The sequence below is a fragment of the Acartia tonsa genome, chromosome 1 (genome assembly GCF_053477335.1).
Source record: "Acartia tonsa isolate MP-2025a chromosome 1, ASM5347733v1, whole genome shotgun sequence".
Taxonomy (NCBI): domain Eukaryota; kingdom Metazoa; phylum Arthropoda; class Copepoda; order Calanoida; family Acartiidae; genus Acartia; species Acartia tonsa.
The window spans coordinates 31208327-31233507 of record NC_137260.1 but is presented as its reverse complement, the minus strand read 5'-3'; the positions used below and the strand labels follow the sequence as shown (position 1 = coordinate 31233507).

General features: G+C 31.1%; 3 protein-coding genes across 14 annotated transcripts; 1 reads left to right on the top strand and 2 right to left on the bottom strand.

Moving 5' to 3' along the window:
- Positions 1-1099: 1099 nt before the first annotated feature.
- On the bottom strand, positions 1100-5770 carry LOC145329508 (uncharacterized). Of its 2 annotated transcripts, none has more exons than XM_080173716.1 (5): positions 5573-5770; positions 4334-4471; positions 2215-2508; positions 1713-1907; positions 1100-1560 (listed from the first exon to the last, which is right to left on the bottom strand). In XM_080173716.1, exons 1-5 carry the CDS (start codon positions 5573-5575, stop codon positions 1171-1173), a joined length of 1020 nt encoding a protein of 339 aa, XP_080029842.1. In that variant the 5' UTR covers positions 5576-5770; the 3' UTR covers positions 1100-1170. The 2 variants fall into 2 exon arrangements, with proteins under 2 accessions (XP_080029842.1, XP_080029834.1); XM_080173708.1 differs by lacking the exon at positions 5573-5770 and adding an exon at positions 5388-5564.
- Positions 5771-7906: 2136 nt separating this feature from the next.
- Positions 7907-10231, top strand: LOC145329452 (uncharacterized). The gene is made up of 3 exons (XM_080173610.1): positions 7907-8134; positions 8668-9089; positions 9673-10231. The coding sequence occupies exons 1-3, from the start codon at positions 8029-8031 to the stop codon at positions 10177-10179; spliced, it is 1035 nt and encodes a 344-aa protein (XP_080029736.1). The 5' UTR covers positions 7907-8028; the 3' UTR covers positions 10180-10231.
- LOC145329460 (E3 ubiquitin-protein ligase SIAH1A-like) lies at positions 10225-25127 on the bottom strand. 11 transcript variants are annotated; one of them, XM_080173653.1, is made up of 10 exons: positions 24935-25127; positions 24387-24520; positions 24015-24197; positions 21999-22106; positions 20185-20254; positions 13855-13922; positions 13292-13374; positions 12340-12785; positions 10927-12226; positions 10225-10606 (listed from the first exon to the last, which is right to left on the bottom strand). In XM_080173653.1, exons 1-8 carry the CDS (start codon positions 25035-25037, stop codon positions 12608-12610), a joined length of 927 nt encoding a protein of 308 aa, XP_080029779.1. In that variant the 5' UTR covers positions 25038-25127; the 3' UTR covers positions 10225-10606; positions 10927-12226; positions 12340-12607. The 11 variants fall into 11 exon arrangements, with proteins under 11 accessions (XP_080029779.1, XP_080029794.1, XP_080029802.1 ...); XM_080173668.1 differs by having other exon boundaries at positions 10225-10465; XM_080173676.1 differs by having other exon boundaries at positions 10225-10409.
- Positions 25128-25181: the final 54 nt, after the last annotated feature.

Here is a 25181-nt window from a genome sequence, read left to right as displayed (position 1 = left end):
ATATTGTGAAAGTTTTTCATTGCTAATAATAAAAATTTCATTATTAAAATAAGTCACCTAGAAAGAAAATAAAAAGGTTATTTTTGAAACTTAAGATACCAGTAACTGATAACATTTTTAAAATAAAAACACTTTTCTTTATAGTAAAAATCATTCAAAAAAATTCAGTTTAATTTGCGTTGTACTGTAGCGTGAGAATGCCAGCCTTTAAAATCTCCAGCCAATCAGAAGGCGAAGTCCGCACTAAATCCGCTAAACAACCAGTCACAGCAGAGTATCTGCATTACTTACATTAGTTTCATTTTTTCCCGCTATGATTTTACGATTGCAAATGCAATTTATAGATTTTTTAAAAGAGATTTAAAAGAAAAAGTAGAAACAAAATTTGGAGGGGGAGAAAAAAAAAATTTTGTCGACGGGATGCCTCTCCCCTCATTTTTAATTATAGTTTGAAAATATTGGGGGGGGGGGGTAATTTTTTTCTTTTAAGAGGGTGGTGGTACCCTCCCCCATTATAGTTATAAACCTTCTCAGGACCTATGAGAAGCTACCCTGTTAAAGAAAACCCGATCAGTTTAGCGGTTAAGGAGATCCTTCAGTACAAACAGACATACAAACCCTTTACTTTATTAATAGCGGCTACGCCCCTAAAGGCCTCTAGAGGCACTTTAAATGTTTTTGTTTGTTAAAGTTTACGATAATTCTTTATGTTACGGATACCTCTTAATGTTACATTGAAGTCTCCCAGATTTTAAGAAAATTTTCAATTTTTATGTTATTTCTTTTGGGAGGGTGGTAGTATCCTCCCCCAAAATAGTTAAAAACCTTCCCAGGACATATGAGATTCTACCCTGTTAAGGAGAACCCGATCAGTTCAGCGGTTAGCGAGATCCTTCGGTACAGACACACAGACAGACAAACATCCTGTTACTTTAAGGATAAGGATTACATAAATATTAAATACTTCAGTTTTCCTCTTTTTTCACACTTATTTGCTTCAAGTAAACTATAGAGTAGAAGCACTACTAAAAAATACAAAGCTCAAAAATAATTTCTAATGAATTTCGTAGAACTACCAATGGACATTTAAACTATATCATTGGGGTAAAAATAAACTTTTTTTTATTGATAAAACTAATATAGTTTAATAACATAAAATTTATTAAGTTTTTAAACATAGGAGAAAGAATCTTCATGAACATCTTTCTTCTCACCAACACAGACCTTGTCAATGATGATCTTCTCAGACTTGAAGCAGTATTGCTTCTTCTCTTCCTTGCACATTTCTTCTGGCACATAGCTGCACACCTTCCTCTGGACCTTATCACACACAGGCTTTAACAGTTTCTTCTCAACATTGTCGCACACCTTCCTTGTCACAGGCTTGCAGTCCTTGAAGTAGGTGTACTGCTTGGCCTTCTTCGGTCTGGATCTGGTCTCAAGCTCACACCTCTTCATGGGCTCAGTGTGGCAGTTCTGCTTCTCAACAGGGAAGGGGAACTCGTTGGTGAACTTTTCGCAGTACCTGGAGCTACGGGGCTTGCAGTATTCCTCATGGACCTGAAAAACGAAGCATTTTTTTAGAGAAAAGAAGAGAAAGAAAGTCTGAAAAATTGGAGAAGGATAAATTTATTGAACAAAATATAAGCGTAGATTTTACCTGGAACAAAATAAATTTAGGTTTAAATTTTTTTTAATTAAAGTAGCTTTACCTTTCTGGGAGTGTCGTAGCACTTCTTGGTTGGAACCTTTTCACATTTGACAGCTCCCTTACCATCCTGGTCCTTGTGTTTACCACAGTCAAAGTCTACAGAGAAGATGCAGGTTCTGTCCTTTACTACCTTGTCCTCGTCCCAGCAGTACTGGTGCTCCAAGTCAACACACTGGAAGTCATCCTTAGTAGATACCTGAACAAACATTAACATTCATAATATCATTAAAAATCACAAAAAGGTTAGCAGAAACAAAAGTGTTAAAAATAATTCATGTGAATTACTGGATCAATCACTTAATTCCATAGATCTAAATATGGTTCGAATAGGTTGTAATTCTGAGGAAAGCTTAGAAAGATCTTATAGTTGTTTTATCCTTATCACTACGGTCTCCCCTAGAGGATATTGGTGAAGGAACTAGACAGGTTGATTTCAGAAAGGAGGAATAGTTTAAACTAGATAATTACTAAGCAAATGTTTGATGAATAAAATTGATACTTACAGAAAGATCATACACAGTATCACAGACCCTATCAGTGACTCTGGTACACCTCTGAACAGTATAGGTTTCCTCCACCATCTCATACTGAATATTCTCCACCAGCTGACACATCAACTCAGTCACATCAAAGCACTCCCTATCCTCAAACTCATCAATGACAGCTGTGCAGTTCTTGTCAAACACATCCTTGCACAACTCCTTCTGTTGGGTGAAGCAAGTCTTCTCTACATATGGAACACACTCGTCCTTGTACACAGTTCGCTCTACTGGGTGACAGTCTTCCTTGTCTCCAACCTAAAATTCGTCCATTAGCTACTCATAAGAAAATATTTTAACAGGTTAAGTTAACTTTTTTTTTTGTCAATGATGACAGCATCAAGAAATATTGAAGCATAAAAAAATGATAAACACATACGGAAAATGACTTAAAGCATAGGTATATTTATAAAATTAATCAACAGGATAATAAAAATATCACAAAATCTTAGAATAAAATGTGCATTAGTCTTTTGTAGAAGGTCACACAAAACAGAAAGACAACAAGGATGACAACATCATAAGTAGCGAAGCTAGTTATATCTCAGACTGTTATAGGACAGAGAAAATAAAAAACTTAAAATCACGAAACCTAAAAATCAAGGTTTAGGTCTAAAGAAAAAAGAAAAGCAGCTTAAAAGCAGTCATACAAACATACATTTTGTATAACCAATTATGGTGCATAATGAAGGGATTATTGGCCAAAAGTTTCGTAGTGTATCTTTTTAGGAGCCGGGAAAATCGGTTTCAAAAAGTAAAAGCTGTTAAAAAACTGCTCAAAAGCAGTCCGACCGATATAGATATTTTTTAAAATTAATTAAGCTCTTTAATAATGGGAATGTTGTCAAAAAAGTTTCAGCCTTGGATCTTTACTTCGTGATTGACGTACGGACATTTGGAAATTTAGAGTAGCTTCGCTACTAAAAAAACCCCAGAATTTAAATGGGGTATTCCTGTCCAGTTTTTTGTTTAGGAATGAATATTTCTTACCCGAGGGAATAAATGATGGACCGATATCGGAAAAACTGGACAGGAATATCATTCTCATTTAAAAAAAAAACTCATTTTTATGCTAGTAAAATGTGGTTTAATTTTGGTTTTTAAATTTCATTTATTTCCCTGGTATATTTTTCTTTCTTTTAGTAATTAATAAAAATTATAAAATCTTCCAAAAAAAATTAAAAATCTTCTAAAATCATACCAGGGATATAAATGAGATACCAGGGAAATAAATGAATATTTACATCCACTATTTAAGGGGTTGTTTATATGGGAATGAACATTCTATTGCAACAAAAAGGTGATGTTAGCAAATAATTTCTTGAATAAAATCATAAAACGTTTATTCATTTAATTTTCATTTTTTTCACTGTTGTGTTTTTATTTGACATTAAAAATAAAAATCATAAAAAATCTTTCAAATCAAAGAGAAAAAATCTTTGAATTATTGGTCAATTTAAGTTCAAAGATTTTTTTATTGTAAAAAGTTAATTTTTTTAAAATATTTTAGAAAAAAAAATCTTCTAACAAAAAAAAATTATCATAATCCAAGATGGCGTCAATACATGTTAAATAATATTTTCAAAACAAAAAATTAAAACTTGAATCTTTTTTCACAGATTGAATTTCAAAAATCGGTCTGACAGTTTTTCCAAAGTCAGTATGATCTATCGAATGAAAAAGGTTTGAAACTGATAGAACATTTTTTATACTAAAACATATTTTTTCTCACGTTTTTTCCCACACTTCCAAAAAATGAAATTCAATGAAAATTAAATGGTTCTCACGTTAAAAAAATTTTCTCACGGGTCAAAAAAATGAATTTAAATGAAAATCATATGTACCATTTAAATCAAAATAAATGGTTCCCACATTCAAAAAATTTTCCCATGCTTGACATTCTTGAAAAATGCCAAATAAATGGACATTTAAACAAACCAAAGATCGCGTTTTTTGCAATGGAATGAATATTTACATCCACTATTTAAGGGGTCGTTTATATGGGAATGTATTTAGAGGTTTAGTAAAGTAGAATAATTATATCTTCAAGACAACAAACACAACTACACAACTGAATACTAACCTTAAGGATCTCATTAGGAACATAGTAGTCCTGATTAATTGGTTGGTATCCTGTTCCATCCAGAGGGATTGGAGCGGCAGGTTCTCCAGGTACAAGACCACACTGGGCCAGTGGTAAAAGGCATAACAGGAAGAAAATCTATAATACATATATAATATATTCTATAAGATTAATATCCTTATACTAAAGTAACAGGATGTTTGTCTGTCTGTGTGTCTGTACCGAAGGATCTCGCTAACCGCTGAACCGATCGGGTTCTCCTTAACAGGGTAGCTTCTCATAAGTCCCGGGAAGGTTTATAACTATTTTGGGGGAGGGTACCACCACCCTCCCAAGAGAAATGACAAAAAAATTGAAATTTTTTAAAATTTAGGAGAGACTTCAACGTCAAATAAGGTGGTATCGTACAAAAAAAATTAACTTAAACAAACAAAAACATTTAAAGTGCCACTAGAGGCCTCTAGGGGTGTAGCCGCTAGTAATTAATAACTTAACATAGACAGTATTAGAATAATTTGAGACAGATATCCAACCCATAGTAGTCTGATTATATACAGAAGTTTATCAAGTACAAGAACAAATAACAAGTAAAAGAAAAAAGACCTCAAACTATTTTATTAAGAATATTAATAACACCAAAACGCCCCAAGTTGAAATAGCGTGGACTGTACAATATTAAACCAAAGTTAAAACACTCACAGAAAGTTATTAACACTAATTGATTCGTATAACAATAAGGTACAATATTATTATATGCTTAATTAATCAAAAACATGATAGTGGTATCAGATCATAAAAGATATTTATCATAAAAAAAGGATAATCAAACTAATAAAAAGAATTAAAACCGTTAAAAACAAAACTTAACAAGGGCGACATCATCTATAAAAGCGAAGCTCGGAAACGGTTTAACAGACTAATGCTAACAATTGTCTAGTGTCAGAACTGAATATAAAAATATAGAAGTTTTGAAGTTGCAAAATTTCTTAAATATAGAGTTTTGTTTAAGGACATACTGACATTTCTAATCCTTACTTCGCTTATAATATTGTACCTTATAACTAAAACTTAACATGTTAATATAGACATACGGATATTCTGATAACGCTTCGAGTTTCCGCGCTTCCAAAATCGTGTCAAACTACTAAAGGAATCATTATGCATAGTAAGAAATCGGTAGGAAAAATCTTACATACATAAATTAAATAAATAACGCAAATAGCTAATAATTAAACTTACCATGATAAAACTTAACTGACTATGATATGCAGAAATTTTCCTTTTATTCTAAATATTTTCTATTATTGTTGTTATTGTTTTAGTACGTACGGACAGTACAAAGTGTATAAAAATAATTAATAAAAAATATTTAACTTTAAAAATGTTTTTAAGATTGTAATATTAATAATATGGAAAACTTTAATCAAAATAAAAAAAAACATATTTCATAAGCTTGTTAACCCTTTAGTGATGAAACTATCATTAGAATTTAAAGTCGTATTTTAAAAAAAGATTTTGCGAAAAGAGTTCTACTGCAAGAATGTATAAGTCTATGACATTTTGATGGGGGTAAAGATTTCTATTGAGATCCAAAATGTAAAAATTTACTTGATTTAAATTTTGTTTAGGATCATTTTAATTTTGCAAAGCACCCTCCTCCCCCCTTCTTCTTTAAATCTGATATGATTTTTTTAGAAATGCAGTTTCTATTTTTAGTTGCAAAGGGGATGGTTCCCTTTTACATTTAATAAAAGCCTCACCTAGATTGCATTGAGATAGATATTACTGGTCCGGTTTATAGCTATCTTAAAGGGGCGAGGGGTAATTCAACTCTTCTTGAGAAAAATGGTCTCGGTTTAAATTAAATTATCAGATGGGGGGTCAAAATATTTTGCCATTGTAACCTCCATGGTCACTTGTAAAACTTTGTATTATAAATTGAACTTGAACACCTACAGTTTTGGGTATTTTTTGTTATTTTACTTTGCCTCAACTTTTCATCTAGTCACTCAAAAGATTCATCCCGCATTGAATTGTTTCTTCATAATTTCAACTAGTCACTCAAAGGATTCCTCCCAGCCAATACCAACAACGGAATTAATTTGAGGGGAGAAGGTCGCTTTAAAAAATTCTGACGTCATAAAAATGAGGAATGAGGAGTGAAAAAGAAAATCCCTAAAAAGATATGGATAATCCATTAATTTTTATGCCGTCACATGCTGACTTTCTCCCCTCACAGATTAATTCGAAAAAAAATTACGTTGGGGTCAACACATAGTAGAATTCACATCTGCCCCCGCCCCCCCTCCCCCCGAATATTATTTTTTATTTATTCTGCTTGTTGGTTAATGTTATACCTAATAACTGGATTCCTCACCCATGAAATTATTTCAACTAGTCAATCAAAGGATTCCTCCCCCCCGCCCCCATGAAATTATTTCAACTAGTCAATCAAAAGATTCCTCCCCCCCGCCCCCATGAAATTATTTCATCATCTAGTCAATCAAAAGATTCCTCCCCCATAAAATTATTTTATTTAGTCCCCCATGAAATATAATCGCCCTTTTGCTTTAAAACATGAAAAGAAATTCCGATAGAAAATCTCCTCCTGTTTTCATTAACAATCAGTTGCTTACAAAATGGCTTCCCCTTGTTTTCCTCCCCAATACTTTCAATAAATATTAGGTGCGATAGGCTTTTAAAAGCTAAACATCATAGTTAGTATATTTTTAAGCTACCTTAGTTTTTAACATACAAAATTTATTCGTTTGAATGAATATTTGAAACTTAGGTTGTAGACTGTTATTATTATTCAACTAGCAGCGCAGCTTCTCTAATCATTTATTATTTAGATATTTACAAATAAACAATCTATTCCTCACTTATAAATTAACCCCAGATGAAATTTTTATCATTCAATAAAGGTATAATTTTAAACGAGAAGGCAAACTTCCAAAAAAGCGAAAATTAACAAATTAAACAAACTAATATTAACAAATCTAAAGTTACAGTGCTTCTAATATTTAAGAAATGTAATATCATATCTTAACAAAAAAAATCCAAAAATATTGTGACACAGGTTGCTAATATGGACGCACTTTCATTTTAGATATATTTACTTTGCTTATAATATATTGTCATATCGTCCAGTGAATCGACATTCCAAAAATCAAGTTAGGAGGATATTTTTCCATGTAAAAAAAGCTTATGAATTATATGACATGTTGACTTTATAGCAATAATAATAGAATTGCAATGACTTTTTTAATGTACCTTGGTGTTACAGGAATGAACAAGCAAAGCCTGAACTCCATAGAATGATTTTAAAGTGCATAAATAACGAACAGAGATATTCAGTAGGGACGGACGGACTGACTCTATTCGCAGAAAAGCTACGCTTTTAATAAATTTCAAAGAATGGGAGGAGAAATTTGGCTATTTCATTGTTATCATTATTAAAATCTTTATATCTATTTTCACCCCAAATTTTAAAGATGCTTAGTTTCACCTTCATTTCCATGCGTAACCATTTTGTTCTCGTCACTAAGAGAAAGGGGGAGAGATAAACAAAGAAAGCGCGTAGACTGACCGCTCGTCGCCAGACCTCACGGAGTGAGCGCGCGCGCGCTGCTCAGTTATCTAGTGGTTTTCAGCACGCTTAGGACATGTAACAGACATGACGAATATGCGCTATTATGAAATCAATTCTTTCAATATATTTTGTGTTTCTGGTTTTAGTGAATTCTGGATATTGTGGTAAATTTATACCTGTCGCACCAACAAATTTTTCATATTCGCAAGGTAAGACATTCTTTATAAAGTATTATTTTAAATTTTAATTATAAACAATTTTCATAACATACTTCCTTAAGAAAGATTTTAAAATCATTTGGTGTAGTTTAAAGCTTACTTGTAACATAACCATTATTTTGTCATTATTGGGTTGTTTTTTACTCAGGTCGTTTCTCCAACACAAACGGAAAAAAAAAATATTTTTTATTAATAATCATTGAACTACACAAATTAAATTAAAAGTAAGCCTTTCTGAAGTAATATTAGAATTACATAAATTAAAATTGTACTTAATAAAATAGATAGATTTTGTTTTTAAAAATCCAAATCATTGTGAAGACAGACACAAATTATCTATCTATTAGATAGCTCTGTAAACGGAAGGTAGGGGGCGGCGGTATTAAAAAATAGCCTAAAACTATACAAAGACAAAGAGTTTTGTTTAGCCTTCATAACATGGAGAACAGAGATAATGAGAGCTATTACTTTTATATGTATTAGGATAACACTATAACTCTATAATATACATCTTACAATTTCAGGTAGAAGTATCCTACGTAGTCCAAGTCCTGCAGTCATCACCCGCCTGCGAGATTTAATCCACCAACGTGGCCTGAAAATTCCATTTCTAGAGAAAATTGTAAATTCCAGTTCTGCCCTAAACCACACTAAAAATGGCCCTTCCGAAAATATAGATACCACTGGCGTTGACAGTGTTCAATTTAACAGCAAAGCCTTTTTATCTCAATCTTGTATTGATGCTGAAAACTGCTCCCATGGACAGCTTATTTCAACCGCGTCGGGGGTCGGCGGGCTGCAAAAGCCGCCGTCTCCGCTTGGAGTGAATGATCCGGTGGATAGACAGCCACGACTAGCACTGTTCCTGCGGAAGCTTCGTCGCTGGTCAAATTACCAGCCGGAACCTGGAACGAGCAAAGGTCACAGACTAGATGAACAGTGGCAGGTAGAATTATTGTGTCATTTTCTGTAAGAACAAGTAAAACCTAACAAAAATAAATGTAAAATAATCCAAGGTAGACTATGTATATACAAATTAAATGCCACAATACAGGACAAACTTTGAAGGCACTAATAACAAAATTTGACATTTAATAGTTATTTCACGCATCGTATTATAAACAGCTTTCCGCGGATATAGAATGTACAATTATATAATTCGGCACCTCGGGGCTAAAAAAACTAGATTGTACATTTTTATATTCGTAGAAAGCTGGATATAATACGATGCTAGACATAGTTTTTTCGTATGGATGAGAACCGGTTCCTATCCACCGGATTCGAATAAATACGAGAAATATAATTATGAGATATCCACCAACTCTAAATACGTTTAGTCCCTTTTTAATACAGGAAATATTGTTTTAACACCAATTAAATGCGTTCTTTGTATGCGAATCTGTTCACAGGAAATTTTGCTTTTGCGTATATTTATGATCAGATTTCAAGTTGTATGTTTGTACACAGTTGTCTTACACTTGAAAATTTAAATGTACGAGATTTCATAAAAACTAATCTTGTTTATTTAGGAGTTTAAGAAGTGGCGGAAGAAAAAGCGGAGGCGCCGTCAACTGCGGCGCAAAATTCTTCGCGAAGTGTTCCGCGAGTTGGGCTTCGGTGACAAGGACCTACTGGCCGACATCCTAGGCACAGGTGGCGGCAAAATGGATATTGTCGATGCCAACACGGGACAAAAGAAGCGGCGAGGCGGCAAGAGAATGCGAAAACGTCAGCGGCGTCCAAGAAGAAATCGTAAACGTGGCGGTAGAAATAGGCATCTTGTTAAAAGTGGTGAAACTACTATAGAGAATTTAGACATTACAAATGAAAGTAACATTATGGATAACAAAGATATAGACGAGTTTATCGAAAACATTCCTAAAGACGATGGTGACACTTCTTGTTTAGAAAGTGAAACAGTTATTATAGCACCTAAAAATTTAGAAGTTGTTAAAAACAAGGATGACTTGATCCAAAACAAAGAAGGCACAAGTCATTATACTATGTCTCCAGACACAACAGAAATATCAGAATAAAATTGTAAATTATTAATTATTATGTTACAAATGAATAAATCTATGTTGATTATATACTTGGTATTTTTATTAAAGAAAATTCTTTCAAGACAAATAAAAATATGATAATACATACAATATGCATATTATTCTTTTATACAACTTTAATTTTATTGGTAGAAGGTAGTTTTATTTTTACCCTTTTAATACTTTTATTAGTATATCTTTAATGACTCTCGTTAAAAAGAACCCTAAAGCAAATATCTAAATATAAAAATGAGATTTCTACACCAAGAAAGAAATTTTGCTGTACAATTAAAATTAAATTCATTGTGATTTTAAAATCGTGTTTAAATTGTTTATAGACAAAATAAATGTATTTTTATAAATGATAATAATCAAAATTAGAAAATATAGAAAAATAATTTGTTTTCAGGTGAAATTTTGACTTAAAGTGTTATAAATGGACTTGTGTCACAAGGGTTTGTTCTACAAAAAAGTACAAAGTATTACGTACATAATTTGATACTTTACATAGAACGCCCCCTTATTCACATAGGTGCTTGGGACTAGGAGCTGTGCGATTCAAATTTTTATAACAAAACACTAGGATTAAATTAGACATTAATTTGAAATACCTAAATAATAACTCATGTTTGAAAACTTGAGAAAATTTAGTTTGAGTAAAGTAATATTTAACTAATTTAGACATTTAGGAAAATAGACAATAGGTAATTACACAATTTTATCTTTACAGTATAATAATACCTAGTCAAAACATTGGGATCAAAGTTTTAGAGAACTTTTACAATACAGATTTTTATACACAATGTAGTCCATATCATAATTCAAATAAAAAACCGTTTTAAAAGGACGTTAGGTTTTGAACAATCACTTTAGTTAATTACAGGGTTGGTTATTTTTTAAAATGAAAAATAAAACAATGATAGAAAATTAATAATAGCTATTAATCTTATAAACAAATGTTGAGATTACTTTGTTCACAATTCCAAATTTTTATGTTTTACCAGGGATCTTGAAGGATAAGACGATGGACGATAAAGGGAACTATCCACGAACGAGACTTAAGCACCTTCCAGCATTGATCTATAGTATTTTTTTAGTGAATAAACTAGGTTTATGTTTAATATTTGGTTTATCAACTAAAAAGTTGGGTTTTGTATAAAAAACTTTAAAATGTAAATCGTATTTTTTTTTGATGCAATGTCATCAAATGCTTTGTTGAGTTCAAAAGATAAAATAGAATAACACTGATGTAAACTTCAAAAGTACTTTAATTAAACTGTTTACCATATATATTACAAGTTACCAACACTTTTTCTAAATATACAATACATTTTTAATCAAAATAATATACTTTTATTTTAAAGCTTTAAAACAAACAGTTTGAACTCATTAAAATATTTGATGATATTGTACCAAAAAATGTTTTTCTTTTAATGTTTTTTTTTCAAATAAAACCATGGTGAAACCTAACTTTTTAGTCGATAAACCAAATATTAAACATAAACCTAGTATATTCACTAAAAAAATACTATGGGTCAATGCTGGAAGGTGCTTAGAATCTCTTGCTCTCGTTCGTGAATAGTTTCCTTTAACACACCCCCAATTACGATTTAAAAAATTGCGCCATCTGTAGATTAAATTATTGATAAAACCTTAATTCCGAAGTTTAATGCAACCAAATCACGAATTAATAGTTTTAAAACCAGCCAATAAGAGTTCATAATCAACAATCCAATGTCACTTCCTGGATTTTTGCAGAATTAGGTTAAGAACCGTTTCTGAGCCAGACTTCATGTATCGCATTGATTTATAGACAATTTTCACGGCAAAGAAAATAAAATCATAAAATTATTTAATTTCCTGTCCACGGATTATGTTATGTAATACGATGCGATAAAGATTATTTTATGAAGTCATTTATGTTTTATTTTGTTTGTGTCAGTGGTAATTAAATTCCAAAATCATGAAACAGTTAATAGGTAAGTAATAAATTTGGTATGTAAAAAGAAAAATCCTTAGGTATGTTTTCATATCACTACGACTTATCAAACAAATTGTTAAGAAAATTTTCGTTGTCTCCATATTATTACATGTTAATAGTTACTGCAATTACAAGTTCTAACACCCCCCCCCCCCCCCCTTTGAAAAATAAACCTTTTTGCATGTTTAGATAATTTTAATCTGAAGAAAACAAAATTTAATGTGCACTGTTTTGGAGGTGATACACCATGAAAGATTTAGGGAATAAAGGGATATGGTGTCCTTAGATGTTAAGAAAAAAGACTGACAGTTTTTAATAAAGGAGTCGGATACCTTGCTTATAATTAATTTGATAAAGTCAATTTAAATTAAAAATCAAAGATCATATCCCTCGTATCCCTGACAGAATTAGGCACACAACAAATTACAAATATAAATAAGATCAGCACATTGATATGGTCACGTTGATGCCCAAGTTCCCGTTGTCCGCAAACAGCTGGGCGATGCTTGTATCGAAAACGAGGCAGTCAGAGTTGAGAATAGCGGACGACACGCCTTCGTGGATAGAACGGGGCGTCGCCTCCCATGTTAACCGTCGCCGGTGACCGTTCAGCTCCAATCTGAAATATGAACAATATTGACAATATCCTGCAATACAGCACAAAAAAAAAGATTTTCTATCGTATCCTTTTGAATTTAAAGTCTATAATTTTTTTATATGCTCAGTCGTGTATTTGGCAATAACTGTCAAACATGCTTTGAAAACAGACCTTTTAAACTAATATAGTCATATGTTCATTATGTGAGAACAAAACAGCCATATGAATTTATCACAAAAATATGATATCCACGTGTTGATATTTTTAGCACTATGTGGTAAAAAATTAAAAAATATATGCTTTATACATAGATGTAGATTAATCCATTGATCAGGAAAGAAAATACGGTTCATAAATTTCATGCAACTTCCCAAATTAGTATTTTTTGTGACTTTAGACAAAATGTGCTTTTTAATAAAATGCTATGTATTTGTTATTAAAATTAATTTAATAGGTATTTTCTGCTAAAACAGAATATTTATATATTTATGATTTGCACAAAACTATTAAAAAAGTGCAACAAAAACCTGTATGCAAAATTTTCTGCTTGTTTTCGTGTTCCAATTAATTGGACTATTGCAAAGAATTGTTGATGGCCATCGAATTTCTCCTGCAAAATTTAGATAATATTATTAATAAATACAAAAAGGACAACTTGTTCACCTCTAAAGGTACAACACATGTACACTAGGTATTTAAGTATCATTCTTTTACCTTATATCATAAAGTAAGAGGTTGAATGTCTGTCTATCAATCAGCTGAAATCTCGTAGTTTTGATGGGTCAAAGAAAAATATCCCCCCGATTTTTTTACAAAAAAAAGTAATAGCCTAACTCCCCCTAATGGCTTAGCCCACAGAAGCTAAAGGCGCAGCAGTTAGGTAGTGCAATATAAATTACAAATAATAATGTTATTCATTTAGCCAATGTAAAGTTTAAACTCTAGTTTTTTTAGTAGAAGGACTGACAATATGTGTAAAATGTACGCATAATTCTAACTGAAAGACCTGAAAACTGGATTAAAATCACCAAACCAAGAAATAACAATACCTCAACTTTAGATCTTTAGCTTAATTAGAAAATATACATACCTGTTTTTCTAATACTAACATAAAATGATGTCCGAAGCATGACTGCATCATCACCCAATCAACAGCACCTGAAATTTATATATTATTATTGTTTATATGTTGATTAGTGTTCTCATGTACGGCTATAATAAACAACCCTAGGATGATATAAGCTAAATAAGTAGATAATAACTAAACTTAGCACACCCTATTGAATAGAACCTTATAGATGAAGCAGGGGGAATTCACCCCCACCCGAAACATAACTATAAACGTACAGTACACCCTTACCAGTCACCAGGTAAGGGTGTACTGTACGTTTATAGTTATGTTACCAGTCACCAGCTACGATCTGGATACAGTAGAATCCTCAACTCCTATCTACACAGAATAGGAGAAAGACCTGACGACAGTTGCAGTTTACACTGCATGATAGACTCGAAATAAAGTATTACCAAACTTTACCAATAAACTGTAAACAAATATGATAAATATACAAGCAAAATAACAAGTTAATGTTGAATTTCAATTCCTTCTCGTCCCTTCTTAAGAATAAAATGAATTTGAAAATTTTGAAAATAGATTTTAATTTCCTTATAAGGATGTTGTTTTTATATGTCGTCTTTATGACAGGTAAATATTTTATGAATATATTTCTTAAATTATATATAAAAGAAAATATTATACAATAATATCAAATTAAATTAAAAGTATTTCAACTTGTTTTATTTTTTTTGGTACTAAACTCATCCCTGACTTGAATGAGAGAAAAAGTTTGTTATGAATCAGATTGCAGAAAGAACATAATAATAAAATACACAATAGTCTCTTTGTGAGTTTAAATTTATAACAATATTTTTTGTTAATGAATTAATGAAAATTATTTTGTTTAAAATTTGACTAAATGACATCTCGTATAATATACTTTACATTCTATCTTAAAAATAAATCTGTAAGGTGTATATATATGTTTAGATATCTGTAAACCACCAATTTATGACTATTGATTTTTTATCAGCTGTAGGTTTCAATACTAGATGTTTTTTTAAGTAGCGCAGCTACTCTAAATCTAGAGAATAAATCTAATTTTGCTTAGAATTTACTTTTAGGTGTTTTAAACATTGTAAATTAAAGATTTTATTTTAATAATTAATATTTTACAACAATATCTTCTAAAAACTGTGAGGAAGTTTGATAAAATTACGTTTATTTTGCAAGCTTGTTTGAAAATATTTCATTATTTTTATAATTCTGACAAAATAGATTTTCTGTTTAAATAAATAACATAGCCACAAAAAGGTTTAAGTAGTTATTGAAATATTCTATTACTATTCTTGCTAATTAAATATTCGTTAACTATGTTTAATTTGCATTTTTAAAATAGACAAGAAAAATATCCTACTTAAATGCTAATTTTATGAAGTTATCTTAAACTTTCCAAAAGTTTGTTTTATAAAACTTTTTTATTTTTCATTGATTTTATTGATTATATATAGGTTAAAAATATCAAAAGTATTTTTCAAAGGCTATAGATAAATTTTGATTAATTTCGATTTTTGATTTTTTAAATTTTTTAAAAAATCTGCAAGAATATGCATGTCTATTCAAAGAATAGATTATATAAAAAACAAAATTAAACATATTCAGGCTATCAAAAAGAAAAAAATATTCTTTTTTTACCATTAAATCGCAAATATTTAAAATCATTAGATTTTAAGCTTATTTTGCATGGAAACACATTTTTTCAGTTATTTTTTCTCAACAATGTATCTTAAATGATTATTACTGAAAACTTTTATGAAAATGTTATTATCCAAAACTTCAAATAAAGGAAATAATTGCCGTTTGCAAAAATGTGTGCAAAAAGTTGTCAATATCTCGTTAGAAGGGACTTAATGGATTTGAATTCTTACTGCTTATGAGTTAGTGGACTATAAACTATTAGAAAAGTATCACTTTAAGGTGAAATTTTGAGGGTCAACTTTTTTTCTTTTAAAATTCGCAGTGTTTATGCAACCAATCACCACACACAATTTTACATCTTTTTGAATGCCCGAATAACCCTACTAACCTAGATGTTTTATCCCTATGGACCCAACCCAAAATGGAAGCAGATTTTCTAAAACTTAACGAGGGCATAACATGAACAGATAATTCACTTGACGAAGCTCTGACGAGGCTAATTAATCAATCAATCAACCAGTCACCAGCCGAACTCGCTATTCTTTTGTTTTTAAAACAACTTGATAAAATAAAATTATCAGCAAAAGGGGAGGAATACATTACACACGCCACCGTTTTTTACTGTATGACAGGGCTAATGCTTCACTCAAAACCTTGTCTGTGTGTTATTGCCACCCCCCCCTCCCCTCTTTCCCGTTACTTATGTTACTTTAAAAAACTCTTTTAGCAGCTTAGGTAGAAAGTATGATTTTTATAGTATCAATATTATACAATAAAAGGAATCCACTGTTACAAAGCTTCCCCTACAGGCACTTTTTAATCCTAAAATAACCTTGCTACTTTTTATCCTTAGTTATCCTTGGATGTTATATTTTACGCTGATAAAAAAATTACCATGTTAACAAAATAACATGCTAAAAGCTCTAATCATCTTACATTTGACATTTTCCTCTTGTTTAAAATGCAATTTTTTCAACACGTTTTCTTTTATGTTATTTTTCAATTAAGTGTTGCTGTATTCGTGTATCTAATCATGGTGCAAAACAAGGGGGGTTTTAATGCAACCATCTCGTAATCAAGGTGTAAATGGCACTTAGAATTCGAATTTCGATCTGCAATTTTACTTGAGTAATCCTTAGTAGGTCTATTTTCCCTAAATCGAACAAAAAGTTGGAAAAGTAACGTTTAACAGCTGGCGGCTCAGCCGTTTAGCCATTTTTTTTATATTTTCAAGGCAAATCCATCACGAAACCTATTAACCACAAAATAATATGTGGCAGGTATTAAATAAGGAAACTTAAAAGGAATTAAATTTTCTTAGTTAAAATAAAATGAAAAAAAAGAAATATACAATTAAGCCATTGCACACTGCAAATTTTACAAGAAAAAAAGTTGACCCTTAAAATTCCACCTTGAAGTGATACTTTTCTAATAGTTTATAGTCCACTAAGTCGTAAGCAGTAAAAATTAAAATCCATTAAGTCCCTTCTAACGAGATATTGGCAACTTTTTGCACACATTTTCGCAAACGGCAATTATTTCCTTTATTTGGAGTTTTGGTTAATAACATTTTCATAAAAGTTTTCAGTAATAATCATTTAAGATCCATTGTTGAGAAGAAATGACTGAAAAAGTGTGTTTCCATGCAAAATAAGCTTAAAATCTAATGATTTTAAAAATTAGCGATTTAATAGTAAAAAAAAAATATTTTTAACTTTTTGATAGCCTGAATATGTTTAATTTAGTTTTTCTATATAATCTATTCTTTAAAAAGACAGGCATAATCTTTCAGATTTGAAAAAAATTAAAAAAATTAAAAATCGGAATTAATCAAAATTAATCTATAGCCTTTAAAAAATACTTTTGATATTTTTAACCTATATAATCAATAAAATCAATGGAAAATAAAATATTTTTATAAAACAAACCTTTGGAAAAAGTTTAAGATAACTTCATAAAAGAATCATTTAAGTAGGATATTTTTCTTGTCTTTTAAAAAAAATGCAAATTAAACATAGTTAACGACTATTTAATTAGCAAGAATGGTAATAAAATATTTCAATAACTGCTTAAACCTTTTTGTGGCCATGTTATTTACTTAAACAGAAATTCTATTTTGTCAGAATTATAAAAATAATGAAGTATTTTCAAAAAAGCTTACAAAATAAACGTAATTTTATCAAACTTCCTCAAGGTTTATAGAGGGTATTGTTGTAAAATGTTAATTATCAAAATAAAATCTTCAATTTACAACGTTTGAAACACCTAAAAGTAAATTCAAAGCAAAATTAGATTTATTTCCTAGATTTAGAGTAGCTGCGCTACTTAAAAAACATCTAGTATTAAAACCAATCAGCTGATCAAATTGCTATAGACATCATTTGTTGGGTTGTTATTAACTGAAACATTTATTTTCTTTTTAATTCTAAAACGATGCTTGCCATGCTAAAAACGCTACGCCCCCAGCAATCATTATGGGCACTAGAATTTAATCCCCTTTATTTTTTAATTTAAGTTTTACAAAATAAAAACAAGGACCACATCTGTTCAGCGGATAACGAGTTCCTTTGCTAGAGACAGATATACATACATCCCGTTATTTCCATATAAGGACTAGCGGCTACGAACCCTTAAATCCTCTAGGGACACTTGCAAAAATTGTTAGGAGTTTATATGCCTTTTTGGATTTAAATCAAGAGTAATGATGTTAATATTAAGGACATACAAGCCCTTTTTAAAAAATGTCTTTACCTTATAATTCAGAATTACTTAAAATTTAAGATTTATTAGCCTTTCTAGTTAAAAAAATAAAAACATATTACTTTTAAAAGTTATTCAAGTCATTTCATTTTTTTTTTAAAACTAAACAAAAATTGCAAAATAACTAAAGTGTAATGAATACTTTTCATGGAAATAATCTTTATATACACATTATATAATTTTGATATGTTTTTGGTATGAATTTTTGTAATATCTATGTACCAGTTGAACATTATTAGCCTCTTTTTTTAACTTCTCTTCTATATTCTACAATGAATGTTGATAGCAAAGCTACTGTATAATTTTTATTGTCCCTTCTTCCTTTAGGGGAAATGTAAATAAATGGGCAACTATTTTAGGTAGCTTTTTATAAAATAGAATTTTAAAAAAATATCTCTAATTCAATTGGTGTTTAATACAATGCACAATTAGAAATTATAATGTATATATTAAACTTTTCAAAATTGTTTAACTTGTTTATCTACCATGATTTTGTGCATAAATGTTAGCTTTATGAAAAACCTATTACTATTTATTGCAGTATTTACGAGAATGGCTATTTTCCTTTTCATTCAGTGTATAAAAGATAAAAATACTATATTACCTTCCAAGTTTCTGTAAAATCTTTTTTTTTCACGCTTTAAACATCAGATAAACAAATACTCAAACTCATTTATTGTCTTAAAAATATTAGTTAATTTTTAATAATTATTTTCATACTAGAAGTACATTAAATAATGCTTTTCATGGGCGTTGAACGATTCCCCTCCCCCCACCCCCAGTTTTTTCTTTCTCATTTTCTGTGTGAGAAAGATAGAGGGCTAAAACTAAATGACAAATAACTGAGAATTTAAATTTTTTAAAGCCTCCTGTGACCGCAATTTTTGAATTAGATACTTCAATTTTTAAACTTAAGCTTTTCTTATATGTTCACATAACATATTTAAATTTCACAAAGATCCACCGCCGTTTTCCAGCCGACCGCCGACTGCGGCAGTTGCCAAATACAGCTGTGGCCGCTGATATATTTTTAGATTTCTAATAAAAAATATTAATAATTAATAAAAATATTAATAAAAAATATTATAAAGGCAGCCGTTAGTAATATTTAAGTAAAAAAGGACCTAAAAACAAAGGTTGTTAAATAAAAGGATGAAGAAAGCGAAAATTTACTTTGACTCACTTATAGTCGGAAATTTATTATCAAACAGGGGACATACACAGAAATTTTAAGACCTCTAGCTCTAATAGTGGCTCAGATAATAGGGGAGGGGGCGTTGAACACCACCCCCTCACCCCCGACCGATAAAGATGCGGCAAGGGACCCGACTGTTAAGGGTTAAGTAAATTATACAATATGAAATTTAGTCAAATTTCAAACAAATATTTTTTCATTAATTCATTTATAAAAATCAATATTATAAATATGAACTCACAAAGAGACGTTGTATGTTATCATAATACATTTAGTCTGCTATGTAAAACAAAACAATTTTTTTTCTTCTTTCATTGCAGGGATGATTCTGGTACAAAAAAAATAAATTATTTTTAATTTAATTTGATATTATCGTACAATATTTTTTTATATACATAATTTAAGAAATATATTCATAACATCTTCACCTGTCATAAAGACGACATATAAAATCAACATCCTGATAAGGATATTAAAGTTTATGTTAAAAATTTTCAAATTCATTTTATGCTTAAGAAGGAACGAGAAGGAATTGAATTTCAACATTAACTTGTTATTTTGGTTGTATATTTATCATATTTGTTTACAGTTTATTGGTAAAGTTTGGTAATACTTTATTTCGAGTCTATCATGCAGTGTGCATTGTATATAACACTGCTCAATAGCAAATACTGAAATCATCTACAACAGTATCTAGTCAAAAAAGTACGTACCTGGTAAATTTATGTCTGTAGCTAAAAAGACTATGTCCTCTCCCTGTAAGGTTGTGATTGATTTATGGATCTAAAAAAAAAAAACAATAAACAATTTTTAAAAATATATTTTGTTGGGGGGGGGGGGGCGGGGGAGGGTAGGGGGTGCATTTATTCAGGTAACTAAAGAAAAAAGAAAATGACAGTAACAGTAAATATATTTCATGAAGATAAAAGCCTAATCGGTTCAACGATTAGAAACTTCAGACATACATACAAAGACATATACCCAAACATATTTCCTTTTAGGATTAAAGATATAAAGTTGTAACTGAAGCACACAAGACATTTTCTTAATAATGATTGTTTAACTGGAGAAAATTAAGGAGGCAAATTTTTTTTCCATATTTAGGTATACGCACACGCAGGGATCTTAAGGGATAAGAAATTGACGATAGATAAATGAAATCCATCCCCATAAATGAAAAACAAAGACTTATTGTCAACGAGTAAGAGAACATGTTTTGAATCTTTGGTACCAGTATAAAAAAAACAGTTCCATATCACCTAAATTCTAATAAGATAATAATTGTTATTTCTTGTAAACATTTCTACCAATTTAATTTTCCAAGATACTTTGTTTTTAAACTACACATAATATTGTAATGTGTTATTCCCTGTGTTGTAGTTGTAAAAGTTTTGTTGGCCTTTTAAACAAACAACACGGACATTGTGTACTGTATATAGTCATTCAGGTTCAAATATCAGAGATCTAAGGATAGGAAATATAATAAAGATTAATTTTCCCCGATACATAAACTACACACGGGGAAAGGTAGGTTGCGGGTAAAATCCGTAAAGGTTGAGTGTTTTTTTAAGTTAAAAACAGTAGTAGAACGATAAAAATTTATGTTAACTTTTTAAAATTTTTTTTGTCTATCTATAGTTCTTTTCAATAAGAAATACACATATTTAGTGAATATTATCGTTCTACTACTATTTTTAAGCCTTAAAACACACACCTTTTTGGATTTTACCCGCAACCTAAATTTCCCTTTCTAAATTTTGGGTGAAAAATTAATTTATATGTCAATGACTTATACTGCATCCCTGTATGGCATGGAATAGTTTTCATTCTACTGCAGAATTTATTTACTAATTTTAATTTCAGTTTTTGTTTTCCATAAATCATGGAAGTAGGTATAATTTATATCCGGGTTATTATAAAAAAAGGCACTTTATTTTATCGATTTTTCTAGAAGTTATTAAAAAGAGTTACCTTGCCTAGTAGAAATAATTTAGACAACGATTTAAGTAAAAAAAGATTTAAGTAAGCAAATCCCATGTTTAAACATTGTTTTAAATGCTATATTTGCCCATAAGATCAACTTACTAAAATCTAAACATGCATACCTAACAATTAATGAATTAAAGACAAGATACATATTCTGTTTTGAATGTGTTACAGTTTATTATTCTTTGACAATTTGATGATCTTGTAAGGGCAAATAGGTGTTGAAAGCATATTTTCCCTAAAATTGTTCTTATGCTCACTACCATTAAGAACTAGAGCACAGACTACGCTATATTAATATATTCCCCAGGGATAAAAAAGGAATGGCCGATAAATTAATGTACAACCACAATGATAATACACAAATTTACCCCTTCTGTAGATTAAAATTAGTTGTAAAAACGTTTGAATACTCAACTTAATGAATAAACCAATCAAAATTTACTTAAGCCAACCAATAAGGAAATGTTATTATAAAACTTTAAAACTAGTGTAATAAACAGAGCATTGTCCCCTCTCTCTCTGCATATTCCTACTTTACCTGCATGAGGTGTGCCATAACTTGCTCTAATCCTCCTTGCCATTTACAACTAGATCCCGGGCATGGACAGGAATAAGGTCGGAACTCACAGGTTTCTTCGTGTTCAACCTAAAGAGGATGATGTATTAAAAATACTGTTAAATTATAGTAATATCTTTCCAGGATTGACATGTGAAGGATTTTTATTATCATTCCAATTGAGCTTCCTAAAACCAGTTTATAGGAAGCTTTATACGAATTTTAGCTGTTTTATACACTTTGTTGTCTTTAGTAGTCCTTCCCCCTCACCCTTACACAGTGAGCACAGGAATCCAACTTTGTGGAAAAAATTATTTATGCCCAAAATCGAACTTTAGAAAATCAATTATTTTAAAAGTCCATGTTAAAATTCATCATATTAGAGGAGGTTTGCCATTTTAAATTAATGAAAAATTTTAAAAATTTAAGTTTTTATGGCCTTCTGAAGTTGTTACCCTGGAATTGACGAAATTTAGATACAAAAATCTCCCAAAAAAAATATTTTTAAATTTTTTTTTGTTTTACTTGCCATTTAATCAAATATTAACTTAGGACGTAATGTAATAACATTTTAGAAAGGTTGTGCAATTATCTAACGCTGGATAACAAGAATCTAAATAGTTTTGTATAAAAAAACCTCTTGAATCCATATTAAAGAAAGTTGGTGAAAATGCAAAAAAAAAGCACGTTGAATATTTTTTTAAGCTCTGATTCAAATACCTTGATCTTTTTAGCAACGAGGTGAAAATTTTTAGGATGAAGTTCTAGTATTAATTAGGCAATATATAAGAGGATCCCATTGGTCTTATCAACTTTCACTTAGTTGCTTAACCTCTATAGATATTTTTGTAAAGGTCGTTTTAAGCTATTTTTAGTGTATAATCCTTATATAATTTGTTGCCGGATTTCATTATAGAGAAAAATCCTTTTACAGGGTAAAAATCTGGCAAAATGCCTTTCCGAAAAATCATGGCATAAAATTTTCCCACCAGTGGTGAAAAAGTTAGAGCACCTCAAAATAAAATTTTACTATGCCCTTGTGTATTGGACCCTGAGGGCCTCCTGGACGGGCTACCAGAAATCTAAAGGTATCTTTAGAACCACAATGGCCGGCTCTAACTGCACTCAGAAGAAGTCAGAGATAATTGCCGGCCGCCTTCCGTCCTTAAATTGGCGGCAAAGTTAGCACACCAAAAAAATGACAATTTTTTGTTGTGTTTTTTGCACACAGGGCGGCGTGTGTTTGTGGCGCAGCCACGTGTATTACCACTTTTTTGTAGGTCATTCCAAGCCGGATTGGCGGGTGTGCGGCCAGAGGTGGTCTGACCGGTCGTTTGGCCGACAGCCGCAGTTAAAGGTCGCAAAAATTGTCAAAAATTGAAGTTTTTGAGGATTTTTGGCATGCCAGTGCAGCCAGACTGCTTGGCTGACAGGCCTGGGACACATGTCACCTGACACACTGGGCCATTGCCCATCTTTGCTATTTTGCACAATTTTTTTCCCATCACTTCCCTGGCCGTGATGGCCATTCAAAGTGGCCTGGGTCAAAATCGACCAAAAACCAATTTTTGGGGGTGATATTTTGACCCCCCAATCATCTAGAGAGGGAGGAAGGGATAATCTTGTTAATTCTGTAAAAGGTACTATAAAAACCTTTTAATTAAAAAAAAATTGTTTGATTTGGTTGAAAAATAAGGAAGTTATTAATTTTTTCCACAAAATTGGATTCCTGGGCTCACTGTGCCTTATAAACAAAAAAGTTACCAAATCAGAGCTAGTTTTGCTGTATTATTTCTTGCTTATTTTTTTGTATCTTTGAAATTTATCCAATGTGCTTTGACAAACTCTTTTTACACAAATTGTTCTTCTCATTGATAGCAATTTACATTACTACCACTAGTCATTTTATCGCTTTTATCTTAAAAAAGCAAAAAAATACGCTAGACTCACACAAAATGTAAGTGGAAAAGAATCTACACTTGAAAAAAACAAACAAACCTTTTCAGTGTGAAGAAGGGTGATGCCGCAGCCTCCGCTGGAGTACTTGCAGGGGAACAGGACTGTGCTAGCCACCTTCTCCATGGCCAGATTGCGGATGTTGCCGCCCAACTGGCCGCGACACGTTGGACAGCATGTCAGCTTCGGCCGACAATTTGAACACACTAGGTGACCAGCATGACACTACAAAATAATATTAGGTTTTAAACAAGAAGTTAATGTGGTAGGTAACATAAATGCTATTTAGGTGAAATATATATAAGTAACAAAATATATATCAGTGAGTTTTTAACAGTTAGCATTAACAAAAGCTATAGATAAACGATGAGTTATCTATTAGCTAAACTTTTAAATTGAAAAAAATAATGGCACCTGTAGGATTGGGGGAAGAACATAGTCAAAGCAGACAGGACACTCAAATAGACTAGCAAGATCACTTCCAGCATTGGGTGATGTGGCTCCTATGCCAACTATTCCGCCGGCACCCGCGTTTATTGTGCTGTTACCTATAAATAAGTATACCTAATGTATCTATTAATTTTATGTTATTCCACTCCACTAAAAACTGATACAGCAGTCATTCTAGAAATGTCTACTCGAGCACTGAAACCCCTCGACCTCCACCACCCCTTATTTTAAGAGGAAGAGGTAGTTTTGTCCTTTGCCTAACCCCTGCAGGATTTAAAATTTAAGCTGCTGTAAATTATTGATCAAACAAACGGAAAACTACTTTACCATCCCCCCACTCTTAATTTTCAATTGATTTTAAAATAGGAATAAGGTGCTTTCACTAAGGAAAACCGCTCCACCCTTTTAATTATTACATTTCTATTTTGTTTCTTGTCACAAAATGATTTTTTGTTTGTTTTTTATTACATAGGTATTGGTAATCAAATAAAAATAGGAAAAAAATAATATACCTGGATTTGAAAGTGGAGGCACTCTGTTAGTTTGTCCTGATGGCTGTTGTATGCCACCCCCACCCTTCCCACCCACCACGCCATCACCACATTTGTTGGACATGATCAAAAATTTATGTTTCTCTAGTTTATCACAGATTTTACTTAACTCACTAAGAGCCTTGATTTTGAATCACTGCATGCACGTTTGGGTTGTGTCAGTGCGCCCAGTGACTTTTGCGGCGACTGCCAACTCAAAACTAGATGG